Genomic DNA, 26,436 nt, shown 5'->3' with positions numbered 1-26,436 from the left:
AGTTTTCTGATTATTTCAGTGCAGAAGAGGCAGTGACTTGCACTCTTCAATTCATTACGGGCAATGTTCAATCAGCTGGGGTTGCTGTTGTGAAGGTCCTGCAGATATGTTCCTGTAGTCTTTACTTTCCTTTTTTTGGTTTTGGGTTGTTTTGGTTTTGTTTTAATTGGTGATGCTTTGTAACAGCAGCAGAGTGATGTGGACCTAAGCTGTTGAGGTCCTCTGAGAACTGAAGTAGTGGTCTCTGCTCCTCTGGTTTCCTAGAGCAGGACAAAAGGGGTTAATGCCACCAGGCATTCAGCTTGAGTCCTGTCTCTGCTGCTGTTCGGGTGCCCACAGAAGTAAAGTGCATGTGCAGGCAACTACTGTGTAGTTCTCTGTTTAACTGGAGAAGGGGGTGTTCAAATTTATTCAAATTCTGTTGTTGCTGGTGGTGTTTTCTGTCCTGGAAAAATAAAAAATTGTGCCAGAGCTGGGAGGTAGGCAGGAAGTCAAATGCTTACAAATATAAGGGAGCGCAAGTGATGGAACATTATAGTGGAAAATCATTATACTTCAAGATACTTACCTAATCTACTTGAGTAACAAATTCCTGATCTCTTTCCTGAGAAAGTTAAAAGACCTTTTTCATTCAATGTGAGATGTTTTCTGCTCTTTGTAGGCTTGGTAATGAATGTAGAATGTGTAATTCTACATTCAGCTTATCAAGAGAGAACGAACGGGTTGTGGAGAACTACGATCATAATTTATTTATATTAAGTTAGCATTCCACTTTTCAGAATTGTCACTATTTGGTTAACCTGCTAACAGTTTAACTCTGCCATTTGGGGGGTTTCTTAGAAAATGCACAAATCAGAGAGTCGAGAGATGAATTTTAATTGTGTGGTACTTTTGAATTCATCATCTGATAAATATCTTATCTGACATGATAGTTATAATAGAAATTAAATATATATCTTTATGAATAACCTGCAGGGTGTGTGCTGTTAGTTCACTTACAGTGAGGAAAACAAGCTTGTGGCTTTGTGATGGATGTGCAACGTGAAGCAACTCCTGCTAATTAATGAGTTGAGTTTCTTAATGTGATGTGCTTCAGCCTGCAGTCAGAAGAGTGCTGCTTCAGACTTGAAAACTGAGAACAAGCCATAAGCAAACTGAAAACTGCTCATGACACAATCACTCTTGTCTTCAAGGCACATGACACTCTTATAAGGCATAAAAATGTCTTCCTAGTGGCTTATTCCTGCTTGGTAGGCACTCTTAGTGTTCTGAAATGGTAAGATTTTTGTTAGGTTATGTACCATTAGACATCTGTTTTATTGCATTACTGAGGAGGACGTGACCCACAGGCTTCTTGGTCCATCTCTGGAGTGATGTTTGAGTGCACATCAGATAGTAACTGCATGTTTAGTTCCTTGGCGTGCCGGAAGGCTGCAGAAATTCTGTGAGAGACCATTGAGTGTAGTGAAATTATTTCATTTTCATTACACTCATATTTAAAATACAGTGCATAAAAGGCTAGATACAAAAAATTATAATCATGATACAAAAATATATACAAAAATTATAATTTTTTGTTGGTGGAGGTCATCTTGTTATCTTCTGTGCACTGTTGACATCATCTTGTTTGAGATGCTGCGTAAGACTGTAACTTTACCCTCTTCCCATTTTTCTTGCTCTTCACTGAAAGAGTTTTTCGTATGCCTCTGTGCAGAGTCCTTATCATTTCCCAGTATCAGGTTTCTTTGGTATTTTATCACCTTTGTTTAGTAACTTGCTGCTTGGCATCTTTTGGACAGCTAATTACTGTAATGATCTGGATTTCCAGACTTGCAGAGTAATCAGTTCTGATGTGCTCTTCATAGCACAGGTTTCTGTGTGAGTGGGAATGTTCAGTAAATGATGAGAGTTGTGAATTGCTTGGGAAGTCTCGCACCGAAATGCTTCATAGATCTTTAAATAAAAAAAATGCAGGATTCCTTTTAAACAGCAAGATTTACTATTTCAGCCTTTTTTAAGGGAGAGACTACATTTTAAGGGATAATTAATAGAATTGCACAACAATTTTGGAGGCTGTCAACCTTATAAACAACAGAAGGGCTTTAAAAAAACCCCAAACTTGTTGGAGTAGGTGCAACAGCAGCTCTAAATGATTTGTGTTTTCTGTTGAAGGATGTTAAAAAAGGTACAGCATTAAGGTTTAATTGTTCTTCTGACACTGTAGTTCTTGCTAACACCTGGTTGCCTTGTTTGTTTTGAAGTGCCTTGAATTTTCCAAGTGTTCTGTTGCAGGTTTGCCCCCAGTGCTTAGGTCCATGTTCCTCTTCAGGAACCCAGAAGTTGCATTATTCTGGAGAGTGCTGGGGCATAAGTAATTTCTTGGCAGGAAGGAAAACTGAAACAAATCCAGTGGTACTTTTCTCGGGTTTTTTGAAATCTAACTTTCCAGCCACCATGCTGGCACGTACACTGGGTGCTTGTATGTTTTGAAACCTTCATCTGATAGATTTGCATAAATCACTGGCTCTAAACACTAAGCTCCAGAGGTGAATTTTCAACTTTTTCCTCAACTCTTGAGCTAATCAGCAGTGAAACAAACTGAGGACCTTGTGATGATTTTTAATAGTAGTGCATTCAAGACTTCTGTAGACACATGCTGTGACTAAGTATTTATGTCGTGTCAGCTTTTTAATTGCTGTTGTGTAATAGAGATTTTACAAGTGATGTAGGCATGGTGATGATTGCAGAGATGACCACAAACAGATATGCTTTTGGTGCTGTTAGGTTTCTCATTCACAGCTATATTATCTGCTGTGGTAATGGAACTTCTTCACTGTATATTTTATTTTAAATAATGCCATCCTTTGAAAGCTGGATTGCTTGTCACACCTGCTCTGTAAAGAAACTGATTTCCTGCTTGGAAGGGAAAGATGGAAACCCCTGAGTTCTGTCACAAGTTTTCTCCCTGGGCATGATACAGCTTGGATGATGTTACTCATCTACAGAATGGTAGCATGTGCCCCATGCAGCAGGATGATGGGTCAGCTTTAGCAGCTGAGATGTTTTTTTGAAAGTATCCTCAAACAACCCCCTGATGAAAATTGAAAGTTTGTATCAGTGCTTGTGACACTTGGAGGGAAACGCTCAGCCTTTCAGGATTAGAGTTTTTCCAGTTTTTCTTGATAATGCTGGATGAGCTTAACCAAGTATCCTGTATCTGAGTTGGCACCTTTACTGGGACTGAGAACATGATTAACTCTTGATATATTACATGTGCTTTGGCTATTCACAAAGCTAGTGAAACTAATAAAGAAGAGTTAAACTTCATTTAAAGAGGAGCTAATGTATTAAAATTGTAGCATATTTTTGGGAAAGGCATCTCTTATTTCTCATATAAATGTCTATGTGATGTCTTCAGCAGGTGGTAAAACTTTTCAGAGCTGAGGTCAGTGGTAGCTCTGATTACCTCTGCTGTGGTGTCGTGATCCTTATGGGTACACAAGTGTGTGGTAGATGGTGAGAAAGTGTGTACTCTCTCACAGTAGAAAGAGGATTTCTGGCTTGCAGCTGGAAGTTTGTTATGAGGCTCCAGTTAAGCAATGCACCTCTGTTTGGAAAACATTTTAAGCTTTCTCATGTTACTGAAGTGTATTTCTGTATTAGCCTTGTGAAAACTTAATCTGTGTTTAAAGTTTCTAAAATGTTTGCTAGGAAGAATTCTGCACAAAGCCAAACTCAAATCTATTTTTGTTTGTACTTGCTGGAAGAGCAGTGAAAAGTTCTTTTATTCTAGTGAGGTTTTTTTGTTTTATGCTGTTGCTGTTTGTGGGGTGAAAGTTAGTTGTCAGCACTTGCATTTGTAAATCTCTTTTTAAGGGCTGATTACTCTGGGCTGAAAGTTGGCAGGCAAGATCTCAGCCCTAGAGCATTGTTTGGGGTTTTGCATGTTTTTAAATAACAGATCTATGTGACTGATTTGATTGAGAGAACGCATGCTGCTACTCAGACTGTAGTAACTCTAGACAGTGAAACAGACTGCAGAAAAGCACACTTTGAATATGAATGAGAAAAATTAGAGATGTCTATAATGAAAGCAGGAGGATTGGGGGCTACACTCCAGGGAGGTTTTTAGGGAGGTCAGCGAGAGCACTAGGGGTTTTGTTTGCTGTGTAATAGTCAAGGAGATAGATGTCTTTTCCAAACTGTTTGCAAGGTTGTGGTGCATGTGGATGCAGTGTGTTTATAAATACCTTCAGACAGTTGCACATTAACTCTGCCCATACTAAGATACCTAAACCTGCACTAAATGCGGTATAAAGGTTAGTCGGATGTTGGCACCATGCTAACACACACGTGTGGCTTCTGGATGAGAGCAGTCCCAGCTCTGCTTGGCTTGGCAGCCAGGCAAGAGTGATCATGTGGTTGTGTGCACTTATCTGTGTAGTCATTCTGTGGGCCATTGCTGGTTTGTATCTGGTATCTTCTGAAATGATGGAATTCTTATAACTAGATGGCTTTGAAAATACTTGGCAGTGAAGAAACACGCTGTCAAGTTTAAAAAAACCAAAACACTACAACTGCCCAAAAAACCTCACAAAAACCTCAAACAAAAAAAAAAAATTAAAAAAAATCAACCTCTCCCCCCCAAACAAACCCCACATCTTCCTGTTTGTGAAGGTGGTTGTGGATGTTGCAGAGTGAAACCAGTAGGCTGAAATACCTGTGTTGCTTGACCGGATGGTCTCAGTCCCTCCTGAAAATATTCTTGTAACTCCTCAGGTTAACCACTCACCAGGTGTCCACAGGGACGGATCTGTACAAGTGAATGGTGACTAATGAGAAAAGGAGTAATAAGGCACTCTTGCCCTTGCTGTTGCAATTACTAATTTTGCAGATGGAGCAGTGTATTACGGTTTTAGGGAAAGCAAACATGGTTGAATATTGTGCCATTTCTAAAGAAAAATGTTTTTCCTGTATTTTAAACTTCTCTGTCTTGGCTCTTTACAAACCAGGTTTGGACTACTTTTGGTAAGTCGCAATAAAATCTAGGCAGTTTCTCTTGCGATAGATAGTTGTTGAAATAAGTACTTGAGTGTCTGTAGCAGAGTCAAGAACAGAGTTATTCTCAAGTTGCTGAACTTGACTTACTACTCCATGATGGCCAAATGGCAAGCCAGAAGGATACAATGGTTTACTCTATGCATTTGCAGAATCGAAATTAATGGGTGCTTCTAAATCAGTGAAACACTGGCACAGCTTGCCCAGAGAGGTGGTGGATGCACCATCCGTGGAAGCATTCAAGGTCAGGTTGGACAGGGCTCTGAGCAATCTGATCTAGTTGAAGATGTCTCTGCCTCTTGCAGAGGAGTTGGACTAAATGACCTTCAAAACACCCCTTTCAACTAAAAAACTGCTCTGTGATTCTGTGATGAAAAAATTGTCATTTGATTGTGATGGCTCAGTGGTCTGCTGTAGGTAGTGCTATGTCGATCTCAAAAGGTTTTGCCGACTTGCATTTTTCTCTTGAATGTCTCCCGCTTATTGCTGCAACATTTATTTATGCAAAGATACATTGAACTGCTGACTGGTAAACCATATCTTTTAAAGCCATGGATAGGTTAACTCTTCAGTTGGATGATAGTTTTTATTGCTGCATTAAAATGCTCCGTTTAACTTGTCAATAATTCAGCTGATAAACTCTTTCAAACAGTGAATATGTACCTGTGGTTTCAAGAATTACCAGCAATTGGTTGTGGTTTGTATAAATAAGCTTTTATTTGAAGAGATATATCAATACTAATGAAAAACATGCTAAAACATATAATATGGAGAGGTTTTAACATTCCATGGTTTTTATTGGTTTTCTCTTTCCTCAAGTATCACTGCCTTTTTCTACAGCCCTTTTATCCTCTGAAATTATGGTCATGGGAGTCTGCTGTCATGTGAGTTTTGCTCTCTAGGAGTCCAATAAGTGGCAGCTCTGCAGTAGAAAAGGTGGCATTAACTTTCCAGAACAGCCCTGCATGTGAAGTTGTTTTGAAGTATCTCACAAGCACTGGGATTTTGCAGCTGAGCACTTGACATCCTGCAGACTTGTAGCAGTGGGATGTATTAAGTGAAGAAAAATTGCAACGGAAGCTCCCTCCTTCTGTGTTTGGGATCTTTCTGCGTGGCTTGTCCATTTGCAGAAAGGCAAAGGCTGATCATTGTTAAAATCACGGGATTTGGAAAGCAGGTTTTATTGTCTTCAAAGAAATTACTTTATTGCTGTTGTTTGTAGTGCCATTTTGATTCTCAGTGATCAAAATTCAGCTTAAATATATGGGTTTGACATTGTAATTACTAAAAATAATTTGTTTACAAGGTGAGTGGTATCAGTATGGTGTGTATCACAACAAATCCGTGTGTCTAATGAGAATATGATTATTAGTCTGAGTAAGCAAAGTTACCTATGGCTTCAATCTAGGCTTGGCCTGTGATAAGCATCTTGCATAATCTCATCTAAGGGACTTCTGAAAAGCTGTAGAGTGATATGCTGCTCTAATTGCTGGTGGCTTACCCAAGGAATTTGAAGTTGCAATGTGCACACTGCAGTTGTGTGTTGTCAGGTTGGCTGACAACCTGTCTGTCCTCAGCTGCAATTAATGATTTAGCTGTGTATTTTGTGCTTGATGGCCAGTCAGCAAATGTTTTAAAGGACATGTATGTAGTGGAACTTTGCTTTTTGCTTGACAGATTCTTATGATTGCAGCTGTTTCCCTTCCCGTCCTTTATGCACAGACTTACAAAGTCCTGGTGTTAACACTGTGTACCAGAGGATGGAAGAGATTGCAGCGTGGCTCTGGACAGGCTGATCCTAGAAGGGAATGGGAATATGTGAGATAAATAGGTGACAGAAGAATTTAAAGAAGTACCTTAACATGGGTATGGGCATGAATATGGGGATCAAAATGCTGAGTAGATACCACCATTGCTGACTGAAACGTGCTTGTCTTTCTCTAAAGTAGTCTTTAGCTTATGAATCTGAACTAAAGCTATGCCCAAGGGTAGTATGAACAGTGGAAGTTACATACAGTGAACGTGAAATGAGTAAGGAGTCTTGGGCTCTTTTTAGAAAAAAAAAATTAATCCAAAATTTGGAAAGGCTAAACACAATTTCTTTAAAAAACTTGAACAGAAGCGTTCTCCATGAGGCTTAGACACTTCATGCAGTGCTGAGGTGCCTACTTCTTCCCATGCATGGCTTTGAGCAACACAGAGTCTGGCTATTTAATACTGCTTTTGAAAAATTGCTTTCATCCTGAGGATGGGTTTTGGTTATTTTATAAAATATAAGCATCCTGAATGAATCCCAGACTTTGTTACATAACCTGTGAGTATATTTGTGTGTAACACTGTGAGGGATAGTGTAATTTTTTAGTTTCATTTTAATGTGTTTTTTTTTGTCTGTGCCATTTCTTCCTTAAGTAGTTTCTATTCCAGGGTGAGAGACATAGTGTTAAGAAAAGAAACTTCTGAGAATATAACAGTGACAAAGTACTTGTGTTTCTTTTGAAGACAAACTTTTCAATAGCACGAAGTAATAAGCAACTGTTCATGTAAGCTGAAATGTTCTTCTTCTTGGGGATGTCAGTATATTTGTTTCCTCAGCTGTCTGTACAAAATATCTTTTGCATAATCCTGTAATATAGGTGCTCAAATCAATTAAGAGCTGAACGTAATAATTTTCTTTGGAAATGTTTGAATATGTTCAGTCAGTTGCATTTGATAGTTGCTTTTGTCCACTTCAAAATACACTGTAAAGGAGACTTATGGAAAGCCATAATGCTCTAGACGGAAAGTCTTCTTAACTCTAGTCTTGGAGTCAAAGTAGCCTAAAAGGAGCTAATGTTCCATTCCTTAGGAACATAACTATTAACTTACATGTGCTGCAAATCTTTACATTTTCATTCTAAGGTGATTGCATATTTGGTGTCACCAGCTTGAAGGCAATAAATCTTTCCATGCATTGTTACAAATACAGTACTGGAATTTCCTGTGAATAAAAAACTAAGAAAGCATTTTACATCTTTTTAGAAAAGAAAAAATTAAAAAGCCTGTTTTTCACACCTGAATATTTACTTTGAGACTTCGTGCTTTAAATTAGCTTTTATTGTTTTTTTTGGTGACTTTTAAAAATAACAGCATTAAATAATAGCATCAAATTTCAAAGCAATGTCACTGTCAGACTTTCAACTCTACTGAGTTTTTTACTTGTTTAAGCAAATAAAATAAGATTTTGGGATGATAAAGCAGAAGAACTGGTTGAGCATTACTAGTCTAGCAGAACTGTTGTAACATGCTTCCTAAATCTTGCAAAGATAAAGTGACCATGAAAGTAGCTATAGAAGAAGGGGTAGTTTGTGACTAAATGCTCCTTAGTGAGTGGAGGCTGCAGGTGGTATGAAGAAGTCATGATTTGAGATGCAGTATGAATAAGTAAGGTGAGAATCGAAAGAAACTTTCCCAGTGGAATTTCCCTGCCCAGTGCTGTGGCAAGCGTTCATCTGTAATCCCAAGGCAGCCAGTGACTGGGAGCTGAGTGTATCTGCAAGGTGGCTTTATCCTCATTTTATGTTTTCTCTGGACACATAATCCCGACTGAATTGTGTGGAAGCTCTTTGGACCTTTGCTCTGAGTCAGGGTGGCGTGTCTGGAGTGGCTGCGGGTCCTTGGAAATTTCAACAACCACTTACAAATTCTTTTGTCTTCTTATTTCTGCAGCTTACAAAGGTGACCAGTAAAGTTCTCTCTGAGCAGCCAAAAAGCAGACAGCTCATGACTTCTGATCAGGACACTAAAGTTGTGGCTGAACCGCAGGTGCAGCAAGTACAAGAAGTTAAGGACGGTTCTCATCTAGTAAGTATTATAATTGCACGTTCCCCTGGTGTGTTGTAGGAAACATTGTGTTTTCACTATGTCTTAATCAAAATTGGAGGTCAGAACATTTTAGAAGACAGCATTGAAGGCTGACAGACAGCATTGAAACATTAAACAGCCAGAACAGAGCTATTGGTGGTCGTTAATCCTCTGTACTGACTAGAAACCTCAACTTAGCTGGGCTTCAGCCCTTTGGGGGGATTTACATAAACTGCATGATATGACAGTTTGCAGTCATTTCAGGTACAGGGGTTTTTAGGCTATGCAGGAATTGTATCACTAATCTTGAATTAGGTTCTTGCTCACACCTTGCCATGTGAGGAAAACGCAGGAAATGCACTTTGTATGTATGTGTAATTGAACAAAGCACAAACCCATGCAAGCAGGATTCACAGTCTGTAACAGGAATTTGGCTCAGTCACTTGTGCCAAGTGGCACGTGCTGCTGTTGCTGTGCTGCTGTGCAGGATCCAGCAAGTGGCTGTATGGGATGCTTTTGGCAGATCATACAGTAGATTGTACTGTGTGCATATATGTTGTAGTAAATGTTACGTATGTCTTCAAGAAGACCGAAGACTTGATTTTTATTCAAATAGGTTCAAAGTTTTGTCTTTGTTAACTGTGTATTGGGAAGAATGTTTCCTCTTGGGACATCTCGAAGGGTTTGGTTTCATTGTATGTTCTGCCAGGAGCTTTGCTTGTGCTATGCAAAGCAGCAGATACTTCCTGCTTCCAACTTAACTTGGAGCAAGCACTAGGGAGCATTCTGAAAAACTCATGCTTTTTTTTTCTAAGAAAGCTGGTGCACTTTTTCTTCGTTCCTCTTCCCTTTTTTTTTTTATTCTGAGTTCTCTTCTCTGTTTTACATTTCTTAGATGTGAATTTTTTCTTATTTGACAATAGAGGAAAAAATTCAACCTGGTTTTCTGCCATACTTCTGAAAGTTGAACATTTGAGATTTGTTGGTTGTTTCTTGGGTTTTTTTTGCCCTATACCCAGGGCATTAGTGCCAATAAACCAATGTGTAAACTTGAGTAAGAGTGGCTTGCAGATTTTCTTCAAGAACTTGAAGCTCTTGTCTGTGCATTTCAGCAGGTACATTAGCATTAAAGGCAATTTATTAGTCTTCATATGGGTGCTAAAAAATTGTATTTAAATCTTAATTCCTGTTCTTCCCTACTTATTTGGAGAAAAAGAGCATAACCATTTATTTATATTTCAGGAGACCTTACTGTTCTCTTCATGAGAAGAGAAAGCTGATGTCAGTTTAGGTATCTTGGAATGTACCCTTAGTGCCAAAATTATTTCAAATAACTCGTTCTATTGTGATTAAAGCTTTTCTTTAGCTGAATATTTTGTCTGAAAAAGGTGAGACCGGTAGCTTATTAGTTATACCAATATGATACTCTTATGTGGACAACATCAGAAGGTCATTCTGGTATGAGCATAATTACCAATATATTCTGTTAACACTGGTGTTTTCAAAATGGTCCCTTCTAATGTAATGCCATTCTTCCATGAGTTGATTTTTTCCAGTGCTTCAGGACTTCACTTGCAAGTTCTGTGTACAAGGTTATAGTTGGAGAAAACCTTCACAGAGTGCAGGAAAGGATTAGCAAACTGAAATCATTAAGACACTTCCATCTTTCCATAAATGTGATAGGATGGAGAAAAGACTTCTGGAATCCTGACTCTATTGCCTTTAGCAAGTACATACTTCAGGTCAGGTGAAAACCACCTGCTGTTTCTTGTGTCTTAATTATTTTGAGATTAGAGGGCTAGACTGCAAAAAGACGTAGGTGCATGTTTGTGCTGATCATTATTTCAGTATGCATTTGATGTGGGGCCATACTGCCATGGCACCTAGTGAGCTTTCTAGGAGTCTGTTTTTAATAGACTTACAAGAGATGTGCTGAACTGCGTTCCCAGCTGTTTTGGCTATGCTGTTCTCCTGGGATATCTTGATACACCTTGTCCAAATGCTTTTGTTCAGGAAGAAAGTTATTTCAATGGGGAATCTTGATGCACTTCTGTAGATCCTATAAAAATATATATTAGGCTAGTTCTTCATTGGAAGTGGTTATATAAAGTATTTTTTTGTTTTCTCTTTGAACAATAACTGAATTTTTGTAATTATGAACTTAGTCATTCTGTTATTTGGCAAGAACAAAACTGAAGACATTTTACTGTGAGTAATGCTGAATAGGTTAGGTAATCAATAGTGACTAAATGAAAATGAAGGTTTTGGTGTTTGGATGGAATCCTTCAGAAATCACTTTTCAGTGTTGCTGGTTAAAGGATGCACAGGTCACTTTTTCACTAACATGTTTCAAAGTCTTAAACTCAGAGTGAGTGAGCCGGTCTTTTCTTCTGCATTGAAGTAGCTGTGAAATTATGCTATTTAAAGCATAATCTAGATCAATCACAAGTCTCGTATGGTTCATTTCCAACACAACCAATCAGTTTGGCTGATTCTAGTGGTATTTAACAGCAGAATTTTGCACACAAGCTGTGTGAAGGAAATTGGCATCTTGAGGATCTTCATGGATTTCTTGTCAACAGTAGCTTAGACTTACATTGGAGGTACATAGCTTAGAGGATACTAGCAGATTCTTAACTTTGATGGTTTTCTTAGCTTTGGGAGTTAAATGTGCTGGTTTTTCAACATCTTTAACCTGGAGGTGGGCTTTGTCACTTTAGGTGACATCTGCCAATAGACTGTTTGTATCCTGATTGACAATTACTCTTTCTGAGAGAGCCCTTGTTAGGCTGGACCCAGGAGAGTCAGCGTTTAAGAAGCAGTTCACTCCATTTTAACTCACTTCTGTGCTTCCTTTTCAATAGTAACTCTTTGCTGCTAGAAATTGGGTTACTCTGAGGGAAGAGGCCAAGGTGCAAATCCCATGGTGGAGGTAGTTTGTATGTCCTGTCTCTGCCAGATAAAATTTAACTGACCTTTAGTGCTAAAGGTATGCACAAGTCTTTTTCCTTGCTTGTTGAGCCTAAACTCTTCCTCTGCCATGCTAACATTTGAATGTGTGGCCTGTCAGAGCACTTTCCAAGGACCAAAGAATTTTCTTTCCTTGATTAGTCAAATTGAAGACCTGATTGGAAATTTGAAAATATCTTTAGAAGGGATTCCTGTCACCAAGCGACAACAGGTTCTGCAAATGTGTGTTTCAGTGCAGGATATTACAGTGGGGCCATGTAAACTTGCCATCTGATTGCAATATCAGCATCACCCATTCTTTCCCTAGCTGAATAATTACCAGCTGCTGCCGTGGGTTTCTGTTAATGGGAATTCAAATCTGTGTGGTACATTGAAATTTTGTTTACAGTACCTATAAGGATTGACAAAAATCAATCTTTCTGTTGTTCAAAGCAGGGGAAAATATCTAGAGCTTCCTAAAAGATGGTACTTAATTGTACTTTTAAGTCTGTGGGGAAAAAAAAGTTTTTTCTTAGGAGGTTCTTTAACAGGATGTCTCAGGCTTATTGCTGCTGGATTATGTTGTTCAAAAATCCTTTTGCAGGCCATCTAAGAATAAGCCTCAAAATGAAAAGGAACTGAGGAAATCAAGTTTATTAGTTTAATAGAGGACCATGTGCTCAGTGAAAATTCAGTATACCATATAATTCTCAGATCATTGGACAATACACAGTATTACATGCAGTATGTGCCAATTCAGTGTTAAGCAGCAGTTTGTATAATGAGTAGGTGATATTCAAGAGATCACGACTAGCTTTAAACAGGAAATGGGAGAATTAGACTTTAAATTGGACATGTCAGCATCATGAAGGATCAATACTGGTTGTTGTTTGTTCTTTCTGTCATGGTATTCTAGATTTAGGCCATAAGAAAAGTGAATAAGGCCATAAGAATAGTTTTATACATGTACATGATGTCTAATGCTCATGTTTAATTCTTTCAGTGTGTAGAATGTGTACTTAAACTCTTAGCAGTTCATTAACCATGATCTGTTGGAGGGAAAGTTACGCAATTTGATCAGCTGTTTCAAAAGCCTGCAGTAGTGTCTCTGAAACATCTGTTGTGATGCTGCTCTTCTCTGTTCCCTTCACTGGTGATGGGCATGGCATCAGGTGTGGCCTGGGAGTGCAGCATAATCACTGTTTCTTCAGAACTTGTTACAGTTGCATGACTTTGTTGTAGAGAAAGAATAAAGGAAGTTAGATTTTGGTAGGTTGTAAGGACTGTTTTGGCTTTTGTTATTGGAACTTAAAATCTAGATTGTTTTTAAACTTAGGCCTATAAGGCTATATCTGGGATAAACCCTTACTTCTTGGCAAATAATAAGTAGATTGAGAAATGAAAGATGGGTAAGTATACTCTAGTTAATAAGCATGTTGACTTCTTGCCTTCTGTGTAGGTCCGTGCAGGATATAGGACTAAATACCTATTAAAAAAAATCGTTCAGGTTATGAAAGTGCTGCTTCAGAGCACTTTTGTTTCATGCAGTCAGAAAACATGTTAAGGCTTTGAGTAGATGAGAAATATACCAGAGCTAAAATATGCATGAATTCAGGGGGAAAAAAAACAACAAAATAACAAAATTTACTCCCTGGGCGAGTTGGGCTCTGAAGTAGCGGAGCATGAACTCTGTTAAGTGCTTTTCAAGTTGGTGGCAGTGTTAAGCTTAGCCAGAAGGTGCCTCGAGTGATGTAGCGTAACAGGAGTGGCATTTTCTGCTTAAGTTCATGTTGCCTTTTTTTTTTTAAAGTTGTAATCCCACACTAAATAGTGTTGAGAAATTTGACTTAATGAATGTGCACTGTAGCTGCTTTAAAATAGAAACTATCCCTGGAACCCTAAGATAAAAACAAAGGAACAAGTACAAAATGTGCTCTTGCACATGAGAAGGGTATGGGAAAACTGGAATAAGTTTCTGCTTGCCTGAACTGCTTCACCCCTTTTCTTCCCATTAGTTGATAGGAGAAGTGGTTATTAAAGCACTGGAAAAGTGGACTTTGCCCATGTCTGTCTCTTAAAGACACTTAGCTCCTCTCTAGAAAGCACGAGTTAGTAATGGTTAAATCACAAAGGGAAAAATCTTGCTATTTGTTTATCTGATAAAGGAGTTTTCTGAATAGTTGTGAATTTTTTGAGTATTACTGTGACTTTAAGCTGACATTAAAAACAGTTAAATTGTTTGCTCATGGCATTTCTTCAAAAAAACTATTATAAGTAACTCCTTCCCCCTTTCCCTGTTCTTGGTTCCAGGGAATGCTAAAGAGAGGAGTGACTTGGCATAGTTTTCAGTCTGGATCCAAGCATGTTGAATAACTTTGTCCCAGGGGAGAATTGAAAAAAATGCAGCAGATGGCAGCAATGATGCATCAGACTTCCTATCCTTAGGAACAGTGTAGCTGCAGGCACTTGGAGTCTTCCTGGGTTGGATAAGGGGCAGGGGAGGGTACTTTTCCTCTGATCTTACTTTACAATTTCAAAGCAGACTTGCTGAAGAGAGGATGTACTTTTTTTGTCAATTCAGCAATCTTTTATGGTCAGAGTTAGAGGAATATTAGTTGCCATAAGGTGGACAACCAGTGGAAAAATAGCACTGAGTTAAGTGTTCATCTGAAAGAACATTTGAAATAGAGTTTAAGGGTCTGTCTTGTCTTACACTCTTTTCAGTATCTTTTAAATAAAAGAGTAGAGTGGTGCTGTAGGTGTACACTGTGTAAGCTCTCTGAAGTATGGGGTCCAAATCTGAAATAATATTGATGCATTTAAAAGAAGGTCTGAGCAATGTGAGGTAATGGAAAGGCAAAGAAGAACAAATCTGTTGAGGGCAGAAAAAGATGGCTGGGTATTTTCAGCTTTTTTATTGGGCTTTTATATTTGAAGAAACAGAACCACTTTTTATTAGCAACTATAAGAACTTACAGTAATAGAAGTATTTCAATATGTAAATACATGTGTATAAAAAAAGGTTTAGTTGTTATGACCTCAGAAGGAGTCTGTATATGTACAACAATGAAAACAACTGAGGACAGACTTTTGGAAGGAATAGCATTCAGTCAAATTACTTTTTAAATATTTGAGTTTTTAGTAAAAGGATACACTGTTTTTTTCTGAGCTTAGGTATAATTAATCATGTCACAATACCATGAGTGGGTAAATGATCCTGGGGCCCCCTTCAGTGCTATAAGTCACTGAGGAATTATGTATTCTTTTTTTTTTCATGCAGATAACAAATTTTAAAAAAAGGCTTGGAACAGAATTAGCTTCTGATAACGTACAATGACTGCTCAATGGAATACATGAGGTCTTATCTATCTTTAGCCTGTTTTTCCTAAAGAAGTAATTGTGGTGTAGGTTCAGCTCTGGGGGAAGGGAGGAGGAGAAAATGGTCCAAAAAGTGTTTGATCTACACGTCAGATTTAAACATGTCAAGGCAGTATGCATTTTTCTTGTGTAGAAGGTGAGAATTGTAGTAAATATGAAAACAAGTAGTTTCTGGCACATATGGGCATTGTGAAAGATGTCGTTTAAATATTTTAACTATTTGGATGAACAAAACTTTTTAGGAAACAATAGAACTTCATAAGACTCAGTAATACTCCTAAACAGACTGTAATCTCATTAGAAGGAATATTTGGCTTGAATATTACAGTGCATATGATGAAATACTGAAACATTGCTCAGCAACTGGGATTTGGACTTTGAGTGGCAATGACATATGAACCTCTGCATGGTTTCAAACTGTGCTATTTTTGGCAGTTGGGTGTTGGCTTGTCTCCTCAGTAGCCATAGAAAGTTAGTGTAAAGAGGAAGGTGATTTGCAATGAGAAGACCCTCTGACACTACTTATTAAACATGGGCTGCTGCTTCAGTAAAGAATTGAGTAACAGCACGAGTGAGGAGAAAACCAGCTTGTTACAAAAATCTGTGGAAGAGGAAGCACCGAAGTCAAGGATAAGTAAAACTTTATCTTCAATTTTTGGAACTGTGGAAAGCCAGGATCTGCATACAGTGGGAAGGACAGTTAATGGGGCAGCTGTGACAGTCGGCATTGAACGTGTTTGTAGTGATGATTGCGCAGTGTCAGATTCTAAATCTGTTTTTTGGAGTAGAAAAGGAAAATATTCTTCATATAACAGCATGGGGAATACTTCCCATGCAAGCCCTAGGAGGACATATGGCAGACCTTTTAGCTTCTTTAATTCCTTTAGTCACCTCTTGAAAGCCTCTGGTACGTATGGAAATCTGCAAAGAAGTGAAGAAAAGAAAGATAAGATTATTAAAAAAAGAGCACGTAAAAAACTTAATAGTAATGGTCAGCATGTGAACAATATAGAAAATAATAATAGCAATATTAATAATGAAAATGTAGCTTCACAAGAGCATTGCTTGTTTGATCATATTTCTAATTCACGTGTAGCAGATATTGTAGACAAAGGCTTACAGAGTGAAATTTCCTTAAATAGAAATTCTCTGGAGGATTATGCAGTTACATGTGACCATTCAAGGCAAAATGAAACAACAGTAAATGCTGAAGACAGCAAGAGTGACAGCTTACAGCAAGTTTCAAGTTCATATAGAGAGATGTCTCCAACATTTTCCTGTCTTGATGTAGACAACAGTCAAAATGTGAAAGACAAGGAGTTTTACAGCATTTGTGTTGTAGATGCCGAAGATCTGAAAGGGGATGAAGAGGTGCCAGCTACTGTGCATGAAGAGACTGCAGCAGACATAGATAACTCAGCTGTTACTGATGAAGGAATGTGCACCATGGCACGACCTCTAGACAGAGGGAAGGAATTTCCAATGCAACAATTGGCACAAGTGGAAGCTAAGTTTAATTCACAGAAAGAACTGTTTGAGTACAAAAAAGAGGATAGATCAAACATGGAGAAAAAGGATACAAAGGAATATTGTAGCCTAGACATCCAGTGTTCTTTTGATAACTTATTGACTGACAGGTGTCAGGTGCAGACGTTAAATACTGACAGTACAGTAACAGATGTCTTAAAAGCAGAAGTGCCTGGTGAAATCATCCCTGAGAATCAGCAAGAGGAGGTATATACCATGGGTAGTGCTACCAGTTTGAATGAATCACTGCATATAGCTTGTGATTCTGTGAAGCCTGTGGATGCTGCTGGAGAGGACCAATACAGCCCTAACTCAGAAAAGGTGAAAAACAGTGATCGTATTTCCAATGTATTGTTAAACACTGGAGTATCTAATTCAGGAAAAGCTGAGGGAAGTAATCATTCTGATGTTGTACCACTTGTTGTGCCACTAACTAGGCATCCCTCAAGTGTTGTAGAGCAAATAAATGCCAAACAGGTGGTAGACAACATAGGAGGTAACTTTAAATTGTCATTAGAGTTACATGAAATGGACAATGTAGAAAAACTTGATGAAGAAGTCTGCTTCCTAGAGCCAGAAAGTGAAGTAAACTCAACTGTGGAAAAGAAAACACTTGAAAGAACATATGGTGATAGCCAAACATTTTCACCAGACTCTAGTGAACATCACAGCAGTTTTGAAGAATCCTTGAAAGAGGGAGACAAATGCACTGGTACAGTTTTGCATAGCTGTGAAGCTTTGAACATGACTGAAACACAGCTGAACTTGGAGGAAGGTTCTGATTTTCAAACTCACATTAAGGGTTGCACTGAAATCAGGGCATCATCTGAAGCTGCAATCCACAGTGGCATGGAGGAGGAGACCTGTGTGAGTGCCACTGAACTAAAGGGTGACTTTCTTGAGGAAGCTGGTAACTTGAGCAGAACTAGATCAGAGATAAGTGATGGCACTGTGACATCTCATGCACATAATCCAAGCACAGATGAAATGTTCCTAAAGGAAAACAGCCTAGAGTGTCAGGTTTCACAAGAGTTAGTAGAGAATAAAGGGAAAGTGTGCAACTATTCAAATTCAGATAACAAAACCAGTGTCTCTTCTGTGTCTGTGGAATGTGAGCATATGCATAAAATAGATATGAACAGCAGACAAGATGAACAACAGGATGTATGTTCCTTCCATGCAGTGGAAAATCAACGGAGTGCAGAGACTGAGGTAGCCAAAATAGCTGGGCATGTAGTAGAATCTATAAAACAGACGAAATTTGAAGGTCAACTAAATGAGTCCATTGATAACCAGGCAGAAAATGTAAAACAGAATCTGGATGCTAACATTGCTGATTGTGATAAATTCAATTGCAGTAAAGGCTTGGCTGACAGTCAGAATGCTCCCTGTGACTCCACTGTACCTGCAGTCACGGACAGTTGTATGTACAGGAGTGTAAAATTAAAAGATGCCACTAAAAATCTGGAAGATGCCAGTAAACTCTTAAATAAAGACCACAACTTTTTGCCTATATTGTGTCAAAATGCATGTTCTCATGAGCATGACAAACCAGCAGAAGAGCCTGAGTTGTGTCACTGTGCCTGTCCAGAGCCAGAAGTTGGGAACACTGAAGTTTCTATTGGGCCTTTTACTGAGGAAAGATCAGAAACTCACAAAAAAAGTACATGTGATGTAAATGAATGTGATCTTCAGGATGGTGAAGTAAACCAGTATGTCAGCATCCACGCAAAGGAGAACCTCACTGGTTTTGGTTTATCAGCTGAGAACCTAGAACCTTTTACCAGGGGGAATTTGAAGCAGTTGCAAGCCAAGGCTACTGAACTGAAAAACACCAGTTACATATTAAATACTCAGATGAATGACTTGACCACAAGCTGGGAACAGATGCAGCCAGATCACAAGATTTTCTCAAACAAAGAGCTTGGAGTTTGTGTTGACCCAAAGCAGGTAGACAAATATGCTGCTACTCCTTCCTATGAAATATCCAGTGCCTCTCCTGGTGCGGCAGGTTTTCAGCAAGGCAGAGAGCAGTGCATGTTAGGTCTGATGGAAGATGGATCAAGTGACCAGAAGCAGTCCTATGACCTGGACAGACAAAATCCCCATGCTGAAATGTGGTCACATTTCATCAATCTTCAGACTGGCAATGCTGATTGGACAAATCAGCTGCTTTCTGACACCGTTCCTTCTAGTAATGGTGAATATCTAGTGGGCTTTTTATGGAATAATGCAGCTTCTAATGATACCGTGAAGAATGATAGACTGTGTATAGTTAATGAAAACTTCCAGAATGAACCTGAAAATTTAACAAGTGCTTCATATGCAGTGGAAACATACCCGTATCAGCTGCTAGCACCAGAATATGCTGGTACGTGGGGATGGCACAATAAAGACGAACTTGTAAGTATTCTGCAAAAGTGATTTGCTCTTAAAGCTTAAAGCTGAAGCTAGCAGGTTGACTAAGCCAAGTCAAACTGTGGTTTCATTAGTTAAATAGGTGTTATTTTTGTCCTGAACCTGATGACTCTTTCCTTTGAAAAACTGAATGCTGTACAGAATGCAAAAGTAAAAAATTTTGCTGAATATTGATTTTTTTGTTCTGTTTGATTTGTGTGAAAGTTCAATCATTGGCAAGATAACTTGATTGCAGGTTCTCAGTTTCAACTGAACTTAAGATAAACAGTGTGCAGAAAGGAAGCTTGCTACAAACCATTAGTGCTCTAGCTTTGTATAGGAAGAAATGTTTGTGGATTTCCTGAAGCTCTTGTTTGGTAGCAGTTAGGCAATCTTTTCCTCACTTCTGGAGGTGAGTAGTGCTGTAGAGAAGAGTGGCTGCAGGAGAAGTAAGAGGAAAGAGCTAGGCTGGATCTTGGCTATCTCTGCTAAGAAACAAGCGAAGCTGCCTAGACACAATCCTGAGCTGCTCTGTGGACCCTGCTCAGGCAGGGAGGTTGGGCTGGATGACCTCCAGTGGTCCCCTCCAGCCTTACCCACTCTGCAGAAGTCAACCTGTAGCAGCTGCTGCTCCTTTTCCTTCCCTGGTGAGCTTCCCTGAAATTGTTCCCCTCACTGGCTGTGTTGGAACAGCTGCTCTGACCTTGCCCAGCGCTTGCAGTGTGGGCAGTGGATTGTGCTCGAGGCTGTTCGCTGTCTCCTGGGGGAACTTTGTATATTAAAAATGGAAACTGATGGATCTTGCTGTCATCTTTGAATCTTACTATGTGGTTATGTCAAACACTTCCACTTTTTGTAATTCTTCTCTGTCATTCAAGAGATGTGTTTAAGTAAAACTTTTAAAGTTTTTAGAATTTTCTGGATATATTTTCGAAGCATTGTGATAATAAGTATATGCATGCGTGTGTTTAAGAAGATTTAAAGCTTCCTGGGGTTTTGGAGTGCCTGTCTTTAAACACTATAATGTTCCTCGTATCTGTAAATTTAGAAAGCAAATTTTTAGTAAGCTTTTTTAGTGTTTCTTATAATGAACAATCTTCTTTCCCAGTGTAATTACATTAAAACACTTGACATATATTTTGTATGGAATAATTCAAAGCATTTTGCTCAAACATAAGCAAAACAAGTCTCATGTTACTCTAAAGTATTGTAGTAGATGTTTGCACTGCAGAAAGCTATCTCTCTTAAGCACAGATGTGACCACTTATATGATGGTTGTATATAACCATATGTAATCAATTAATGTGTCCATGTGCAATCCAGGTTAAAAGAGATTATCTTGAGGTAATTTAACTGGCTATGGTTATTCATCCTTTTGTCCTAGTGCTCTGTTCCTCCTCTAAATATAGTAACAGAAGTTGTCATGCACATCTTATTGCTTTCAATTTTCCATAATGTTTCATTAAAACTGTTACATGTTTATATAATTTCAGAAAAATCCTTGTACTTTTGTATTTTCTTGATTTTTTAAAGTATTATTTTGCAGATACAATAGATACAGATCTAACATCTGTTACACTTGTATCTGCAGAGCAATCTAACATATGATTAGCAATATAATCAACATCAAGAAGACATGTATATTAGAGAACTGCCTGAAGTCTAGGTCAAGTACAGGTTGAGTTAGTCTGTCAAAGGCAAAGAATGAAATGCTTGTTGTCATTTGCTCTGCTTGGATAGCCTTTTCTGGTGGTTCTAATCAGGGAAATGAATACTGTGCACTACAATTCAGTTGTGTTTGTACCTGAAATGATTATGGGAACTCAGTTAATATATTCAGGTGTGAAAAATCATGACAGTAAAATTTTGAGTTATATATCAGATTCTGTTATTTGAGACTGAATGTATCTGTGCACCAGATGCCTGCTGTGCATCCCTGAAATGCATAATCAATTTCTTTTTGCAGGAGTCAACCAAGGTTTCTGAGTTAAACCCCAATGCAAAGGTGTGGGGAAATCATATGTTACACTTGGAAGCAAGTGGTGCCACTGATGGTAGTGTGAGCAAAACGTGGGAAGAAATACCTGACCAGCCTCCAGATTCCTGTAAAGAAGGTATGAATAAGAGTTTCTGGCTGTTGCTCAAGCAGAAGTTAAAATTCAGTGCAGCACTGTCTCAACTTTAATTTTCTGTTTAAAAATGTAAAGCAATGTAAGCACCTTTGTTTCAGATGTAGTTTTAACTCTGGCATTACTGTGTTTAGAAAGAGCACTCTGGAGTGTGTTTGTGTCGTGTGCTGCAGGACTGGATGCCAACGGCGATGGCGACAAAAAGCATCAGAACGCGGTGCTGACGGAGCTGCCGGAGCCCAGCGCGGCCGTTCCGGGCTCAGAGCAGGCGGACATGAACCCCTTGGCTCTCGATCATTCCGAGTATGAGTCTATGCACGAAACCACCCAGACAGGTAAGAGAAAGCTAAGATGTGCTTGGGCTTAGTTTAAAAACAAACTAAACACGTGTTTTGAGTTAAACAGTGAGCATCTGAAAAACAAAGCCCCCCGAACTATACCAGTTTTCTTGTTCAGTGTATGCATTCTTTAAACACACCCTAGGAATTCTGTCTCTTGCAGTCAAACTTGGACATGTTTAGAGACCAGTCTCCTCCTGGTTTACATCTTACCAGGTTCTGCCCAGAATCAAACAAATGCGTGTTTCTAGTTGGGTCAGGTGCTGAGGTGAGATTCACATAACAGTTTGTGTCTCAGGTAGTAATGTTAATGTGAGGGAAGACCCATTTTGGACTTGAAATGCTAAAAGAAGCAACATTTAAGTATTAACTTCTTCACATTCTTATTTAATCAACTTCCAGAATTTCTCTTCAGTGCAACTGTTAGAAGCTGTAGTCTATACCAGATGGTATGTTTTAAGAAGCTTCTGGAAACTAGAATAGAGATTCACCATGCTTATATTTCATTGAATGGGACAGAAGGTCTGCAAGATGCATGTAGGATTACTACTTGAACTGAGATGAGGGATGGGAAGGAGAGGAAAATGTGCTGGGTTTTCTTGAGATTCAAGACAGGTCTGTTCATTGTGCTTAGCTAATTTTGTATTTAAAATTACCAGTATAGCATCCATAATAGCTGCAAATCAAGGCAACTGAAATCAGAAAATCAGACATCGTTGTGGCATCATTTTTGCTTATATTTGAAAACTGAAAGTTCTCATTGACCCTTTTACTTAAGGGTAAATTGGGGAATATTAAATAGTAACTAGCTGGCAAATAGGAAATTGTATTAATGGTGCCTCACACTCTAGAAGGGAACAGCATTCTTCAGATTGATGCTGGAACTTGTCAGTGTGTCCTTTATGTGCCCAAAATAGTTTACTTTTAACACGAGTTCAGTGGTGTGTAAAGAACTGAGCAGCAGGTTGGGTCTGTTCATCATCTATTTGATGAGTAGTGACACATGGTCCCAAGTCTGAATTTGGATCTTTAATTTTTTAGTAATTATTTTTAAAAATGCATATAAAAGAAATATGGTTAGAACGTGATACATGTATTTCTTAGGTGTTGGTATTCTCTTCCTCAGAGTAGAACACAGTATGGTGGGAGAAAATTAGAAGTTGCTTTAGGAAGAAGAAAGGCTAAGGAGGGCTGAATAAAAGGATGAAAGTTAGTCAAGGAAAGGGTATAGAGGACAGTAGTTGGTGTGAAATGCTTCTAAAAAGCTAATTTACATACATACATATTTACATGAACAGTGTTCTACTAAATGTTTTACAAATCTCTAAAGGCCACACAAAACTACTGTTTAAGCACTTCTCTCACTGACACAATGAGTTTACTCTCTGGACACTGATATATGGTATATTGACATGGGTATATTGTGTCTAAACTACAAGGAGCATGAAGTTCATGTTTTCCATGTGATAATTTTTAAACTCCCATATATAAGAAAGAAATTAATTTTGCCTTCTTAACCAAAAGATTGTAAATTGATTGCATATTTGTTGTTAGTAGATTGGATAGCTGCTGATACTCCATAGCTATATTTTTGAAAACCTTCTTAAATTAATGTGTTGGTAATTTAGAGTGAGACCAGAAGTATGGAGTGCCTCCATTGTGTTGTTCCCTTGCATTGCATTGGTCAGGGTTTCATCAGCTAGAAATTGGTTACTTTCCTGAGAATGGAGCACAGATCTACAAGCTAAATGACTTCAGTATTTACTTTAAGATGTGCTTGTAGCAGTTCTAAAAATGCTTCAGATTTTTATGTATTTGGAGAACAGAGGTTAACAAGTAAAGTCAGACATGGTTTCTCTTTTCTGCCTTAAATAAAAAGTGTTGCCATGCAATTTTGGGGGTTGGTAACTAATACATAATGAACATCTGTTGAATTTGGAAATTTGTTACTAGCTATGTAGCCAGTAATAGACATGATGGCTTGTTTAAAATAGATATTGTATAATATAGCAGAGCTACTTTTTAATTTGAAGTATTTTAATTATTAGGTGGAAGTGAACAGTTGCAGCCAGAAGGTCAGGAAGATTTACGAGAATTACTGAAAAAGACACTGGAATTCTGCTTATCTAGGTATGTATTTACCTAAATGTACCAAACTGGAGGATGACTAACAGCTTGGGATGTATGTTAATACATTTCTTAGCTGTTACTTAAAACTGAATGGAAAGGATGAGAATTTGGAAAAAGTAACACACAAATTTCAGAGTGTTGTGTTGGTGTACCTCAAAATTTATCTGAAACCTCTGTGCCTGATGCATAAACTAGCAAATATATGGGCTTGAAATGAAAGTAGTTACAAGAAATTACAGATCAGGAGAATTTTTGTGATCTTTACTGGTCATAATTAAAACTGAGTAATTTAGGCCATTTAGCAAGCTTTAAGCCAGTGATTTTCATTAATTAGCAAAAGTGCTGAAGGAATCTGCCTTCTACTATATGATGAATTTTTGTCTTAAGTTGATTGGACAAAGTTAATCTGTGGCATTTCCCTATTTTTTTTCTCCCAACAGAGAAAATCTTGCCAGTGACATGTACCTTATATCACAGATGGACAGTGATCAGTATGTGCCAATAATGACAGTAGCAAATCTTGATCATGTCAAGAAACTCAGTACTGATATGGATTTGATTGTTGAAGTGCTGAGATGTAAGTAGAAGTTCCTCTGTGCATTTTGGTTATTGGTGTAGAACTATGAATCTGAATTTTTCATCTCTTCCTTTTATTGTATTGCAGTAAAATGCCATTATTTTTCTGTACAGCATTCTGTAAGCAGCCTAGATCATCACAGTTGTAGGACTGTAGTTTTATCAAAACTACTCTGTATTCCAGCTATTGAATAATGATCTATGCACATATGAGTTAATTATTTTAAATAGTGGGATGTGGTGGGACAATTCACATGGCTAGAGGATCATGATGGATATCTCTAGAGTGTTCTGTAAAGACAGGTGGGGAAAAAGGGATGGAGGAATCTCTCACTCTGTTCAGGAGAACCTTGAATGTACAGAAATCAACTGCATCAGTCATAGAAGCTCTATGGAATACCTGTGGGCCAAGACCCTGAGGGTTGTTTCTAAGGGGGATCTTACAGCTGGCATCTGCTGCTGACCTAAACCAGGACAATAAGGCCAACAGAGCAATATTTGTGTCACTTGAGTGAGCTTTGGGTCAGCCAAACCCAGTTCTTACAGTCGATTTCAATGGCTTAGATATTTGTTGGAAGGACAATACAGCAGCTCCTGTCATCCATCAAGTTTCTGGAACGTGCAGAGGACTGTTTGACTGGTTCCCCATATGAGTGTTAGATGTGCCGACCAGGAATGAGGCCCTGCTGGACTCCCTGCTCAGAAACTGAGAAAACCTGCTTTGTACATCTCTGTCAGTGGAAGCCTTGGCTGCACCAATCATAGAACTGTGGCCTTTGGGGTCATGCTGAGCACACTGAGCGTTTCTAAGGTTTTACATTTTGCAAGAGCAAACTTCAGCTTGCTCAGAGCACAGTTGGGAAGAATTCTGTGGGAAGCTTCCATGGAGGATAAAGGCACTAACTATACTAGTGCTGGGAGTTCTCTCCTGGAAGCACAAAATCATTTCATCCCCTGTAAAGGTAAGGGAAGTAGGTGGATCAAGAGACCCCCTTGGCTTAACTCTGTGCTTCTAAGTCTGCTCAAAACAAGAGAGGGGCATACCAGAGATGGAAAAGTGAATGATACCTGGTGAGAGCTACAAGGGCATTGCCAGGGTGTGCAGAGATGCAGTTATAAATGGAAAACCTCAGCTCAGAGTGTATTTGGCCAGAGCTACAAGTTTTGTAAAAAAATTAGAAAGGGTTCTTCTGGCATGTAAATGATGAACAGAAACATTGTCTGCTTGTTTCTTAATGGTCAGAAATATTGTAGGTCTAATGTTCACAGAATCTTTTGGAGTGCAAAGCTCCTAGGTTTGTTGACAGCTAAAATGCATTCTTGTCTTTTCTTTCTTAGCGTTGCCTTTAGTTCAAGTGGATGAAAAGGGGGAAAAAGTTCGGCCAAATCAGAATCGCTGTATTGTGATTTTACGTGAAGTACCTGAATCTACTCCCATTGAAGTAAGTGTTCCCTTGTTCAGTAAAGAACACTTTTCCCTTAGGACTTGGAAGTTAGATTTCTTCTAGATTTCAATAAGCACATCACATTTTTTACTACACTGTTAGTTTCTAACAGCACTTCTTAAACTTACTTTGTCTTTGGATAAGAAATATTTTTGGTAGATGCATGTTGCTCATAGCAAGGCTGTGGTAGAACCTGTAGTTCTGCAGAGGGCTGAGAAACTGATAGTGCTGTCTTTGGTAGAAATACATCATTTTCTTGGGCTTTGTCCTACCTATATGCACTTGGTACTCAGATCCTTGGACAAATAGACAAAGATGAAAGAAGATAAATCTTAGACTAGAAAATGCCACTGTTGCCCCTTGAAGCTTGCTCAAGTAAAGTAGTTAAAGCTTTGTAAACATTTCCATAATGCTGAGGTGAGAGGTGTCAATAAGTCACTAAGGATCTCCACTGGGCTTGTGGAATGAGTGCAAGACTGGAGAACTTCATTCTTTGAAGATATTTAAAGCCACTCTGATGAGGCAGGGACTATGACTGATGGAAATATTAGAAAAAATTATGGGGTCATTATCAAACCGTCTTGAATTTTCAAAAAGGAGAAGGTGCAGGTTCTTGATGATGGGTATATATTTTAGTTTCTCTTCTATTTAATTTTACAAGGAAGATGA

General features: G+C 38.5%; 1 protein-coding gene across 3 annotated transcripts in view; it reads left to right on the top strand.

Annotated features, from left to right (window-relative positions):
- Window positions 1–26,436, top strand: part of LARP4B (La ribonucleoprotein 4B) — a 57,255-nt gene that overhangs the window by 9,574 nt on the left and 21,245 nt on the right. For 2 of the 3 annotated variants that reach the window (XM_038123776.1, XM_038123767.1), the window contains exons 1-6: window positions 8,905–19,155; window positions 21,116–21,263; window positions 21,452–21,613; window positions 23,665–23,746; window positions 24,187–24,323; window positions 25,661–25,764. In XM_038123776.1, coding sequence (XP_037979704.1) covers window positions 15,757–19,155; window positions 21,116–21,263; window positions 21,452–21,613; window positions 23,665–23,746; window positions 24,187–24,323; window positions 25,661–25,764 — 4,032 coding nt within the window. In that variant the 5' untranslated portion in view covers window positions 8,905–15,756. The other variant, XM_038123785.1, reaches the window with a different exon arrangement.

Source organism: Motacilla alba, chromosome 2 (genome assembly GCF_015832195.1).
Source record: "Motacilla alba alba isolate MOTALB_02 chromosome 2, Motacilla_alba_V1.0_pri, whole genome shotgun sequence".
Taxonomy (NCBI): Eukaryota; Metazoa; Chordata; class Aves; order Passeriformes; family Motacillidae; genus Motacilla; species Motacilla alba.
The sequence above is the reverse complement of the archived record's forward strand: the minus strand, read 5'-3'. Positions and strand labels throughout refer to the sequence as shown.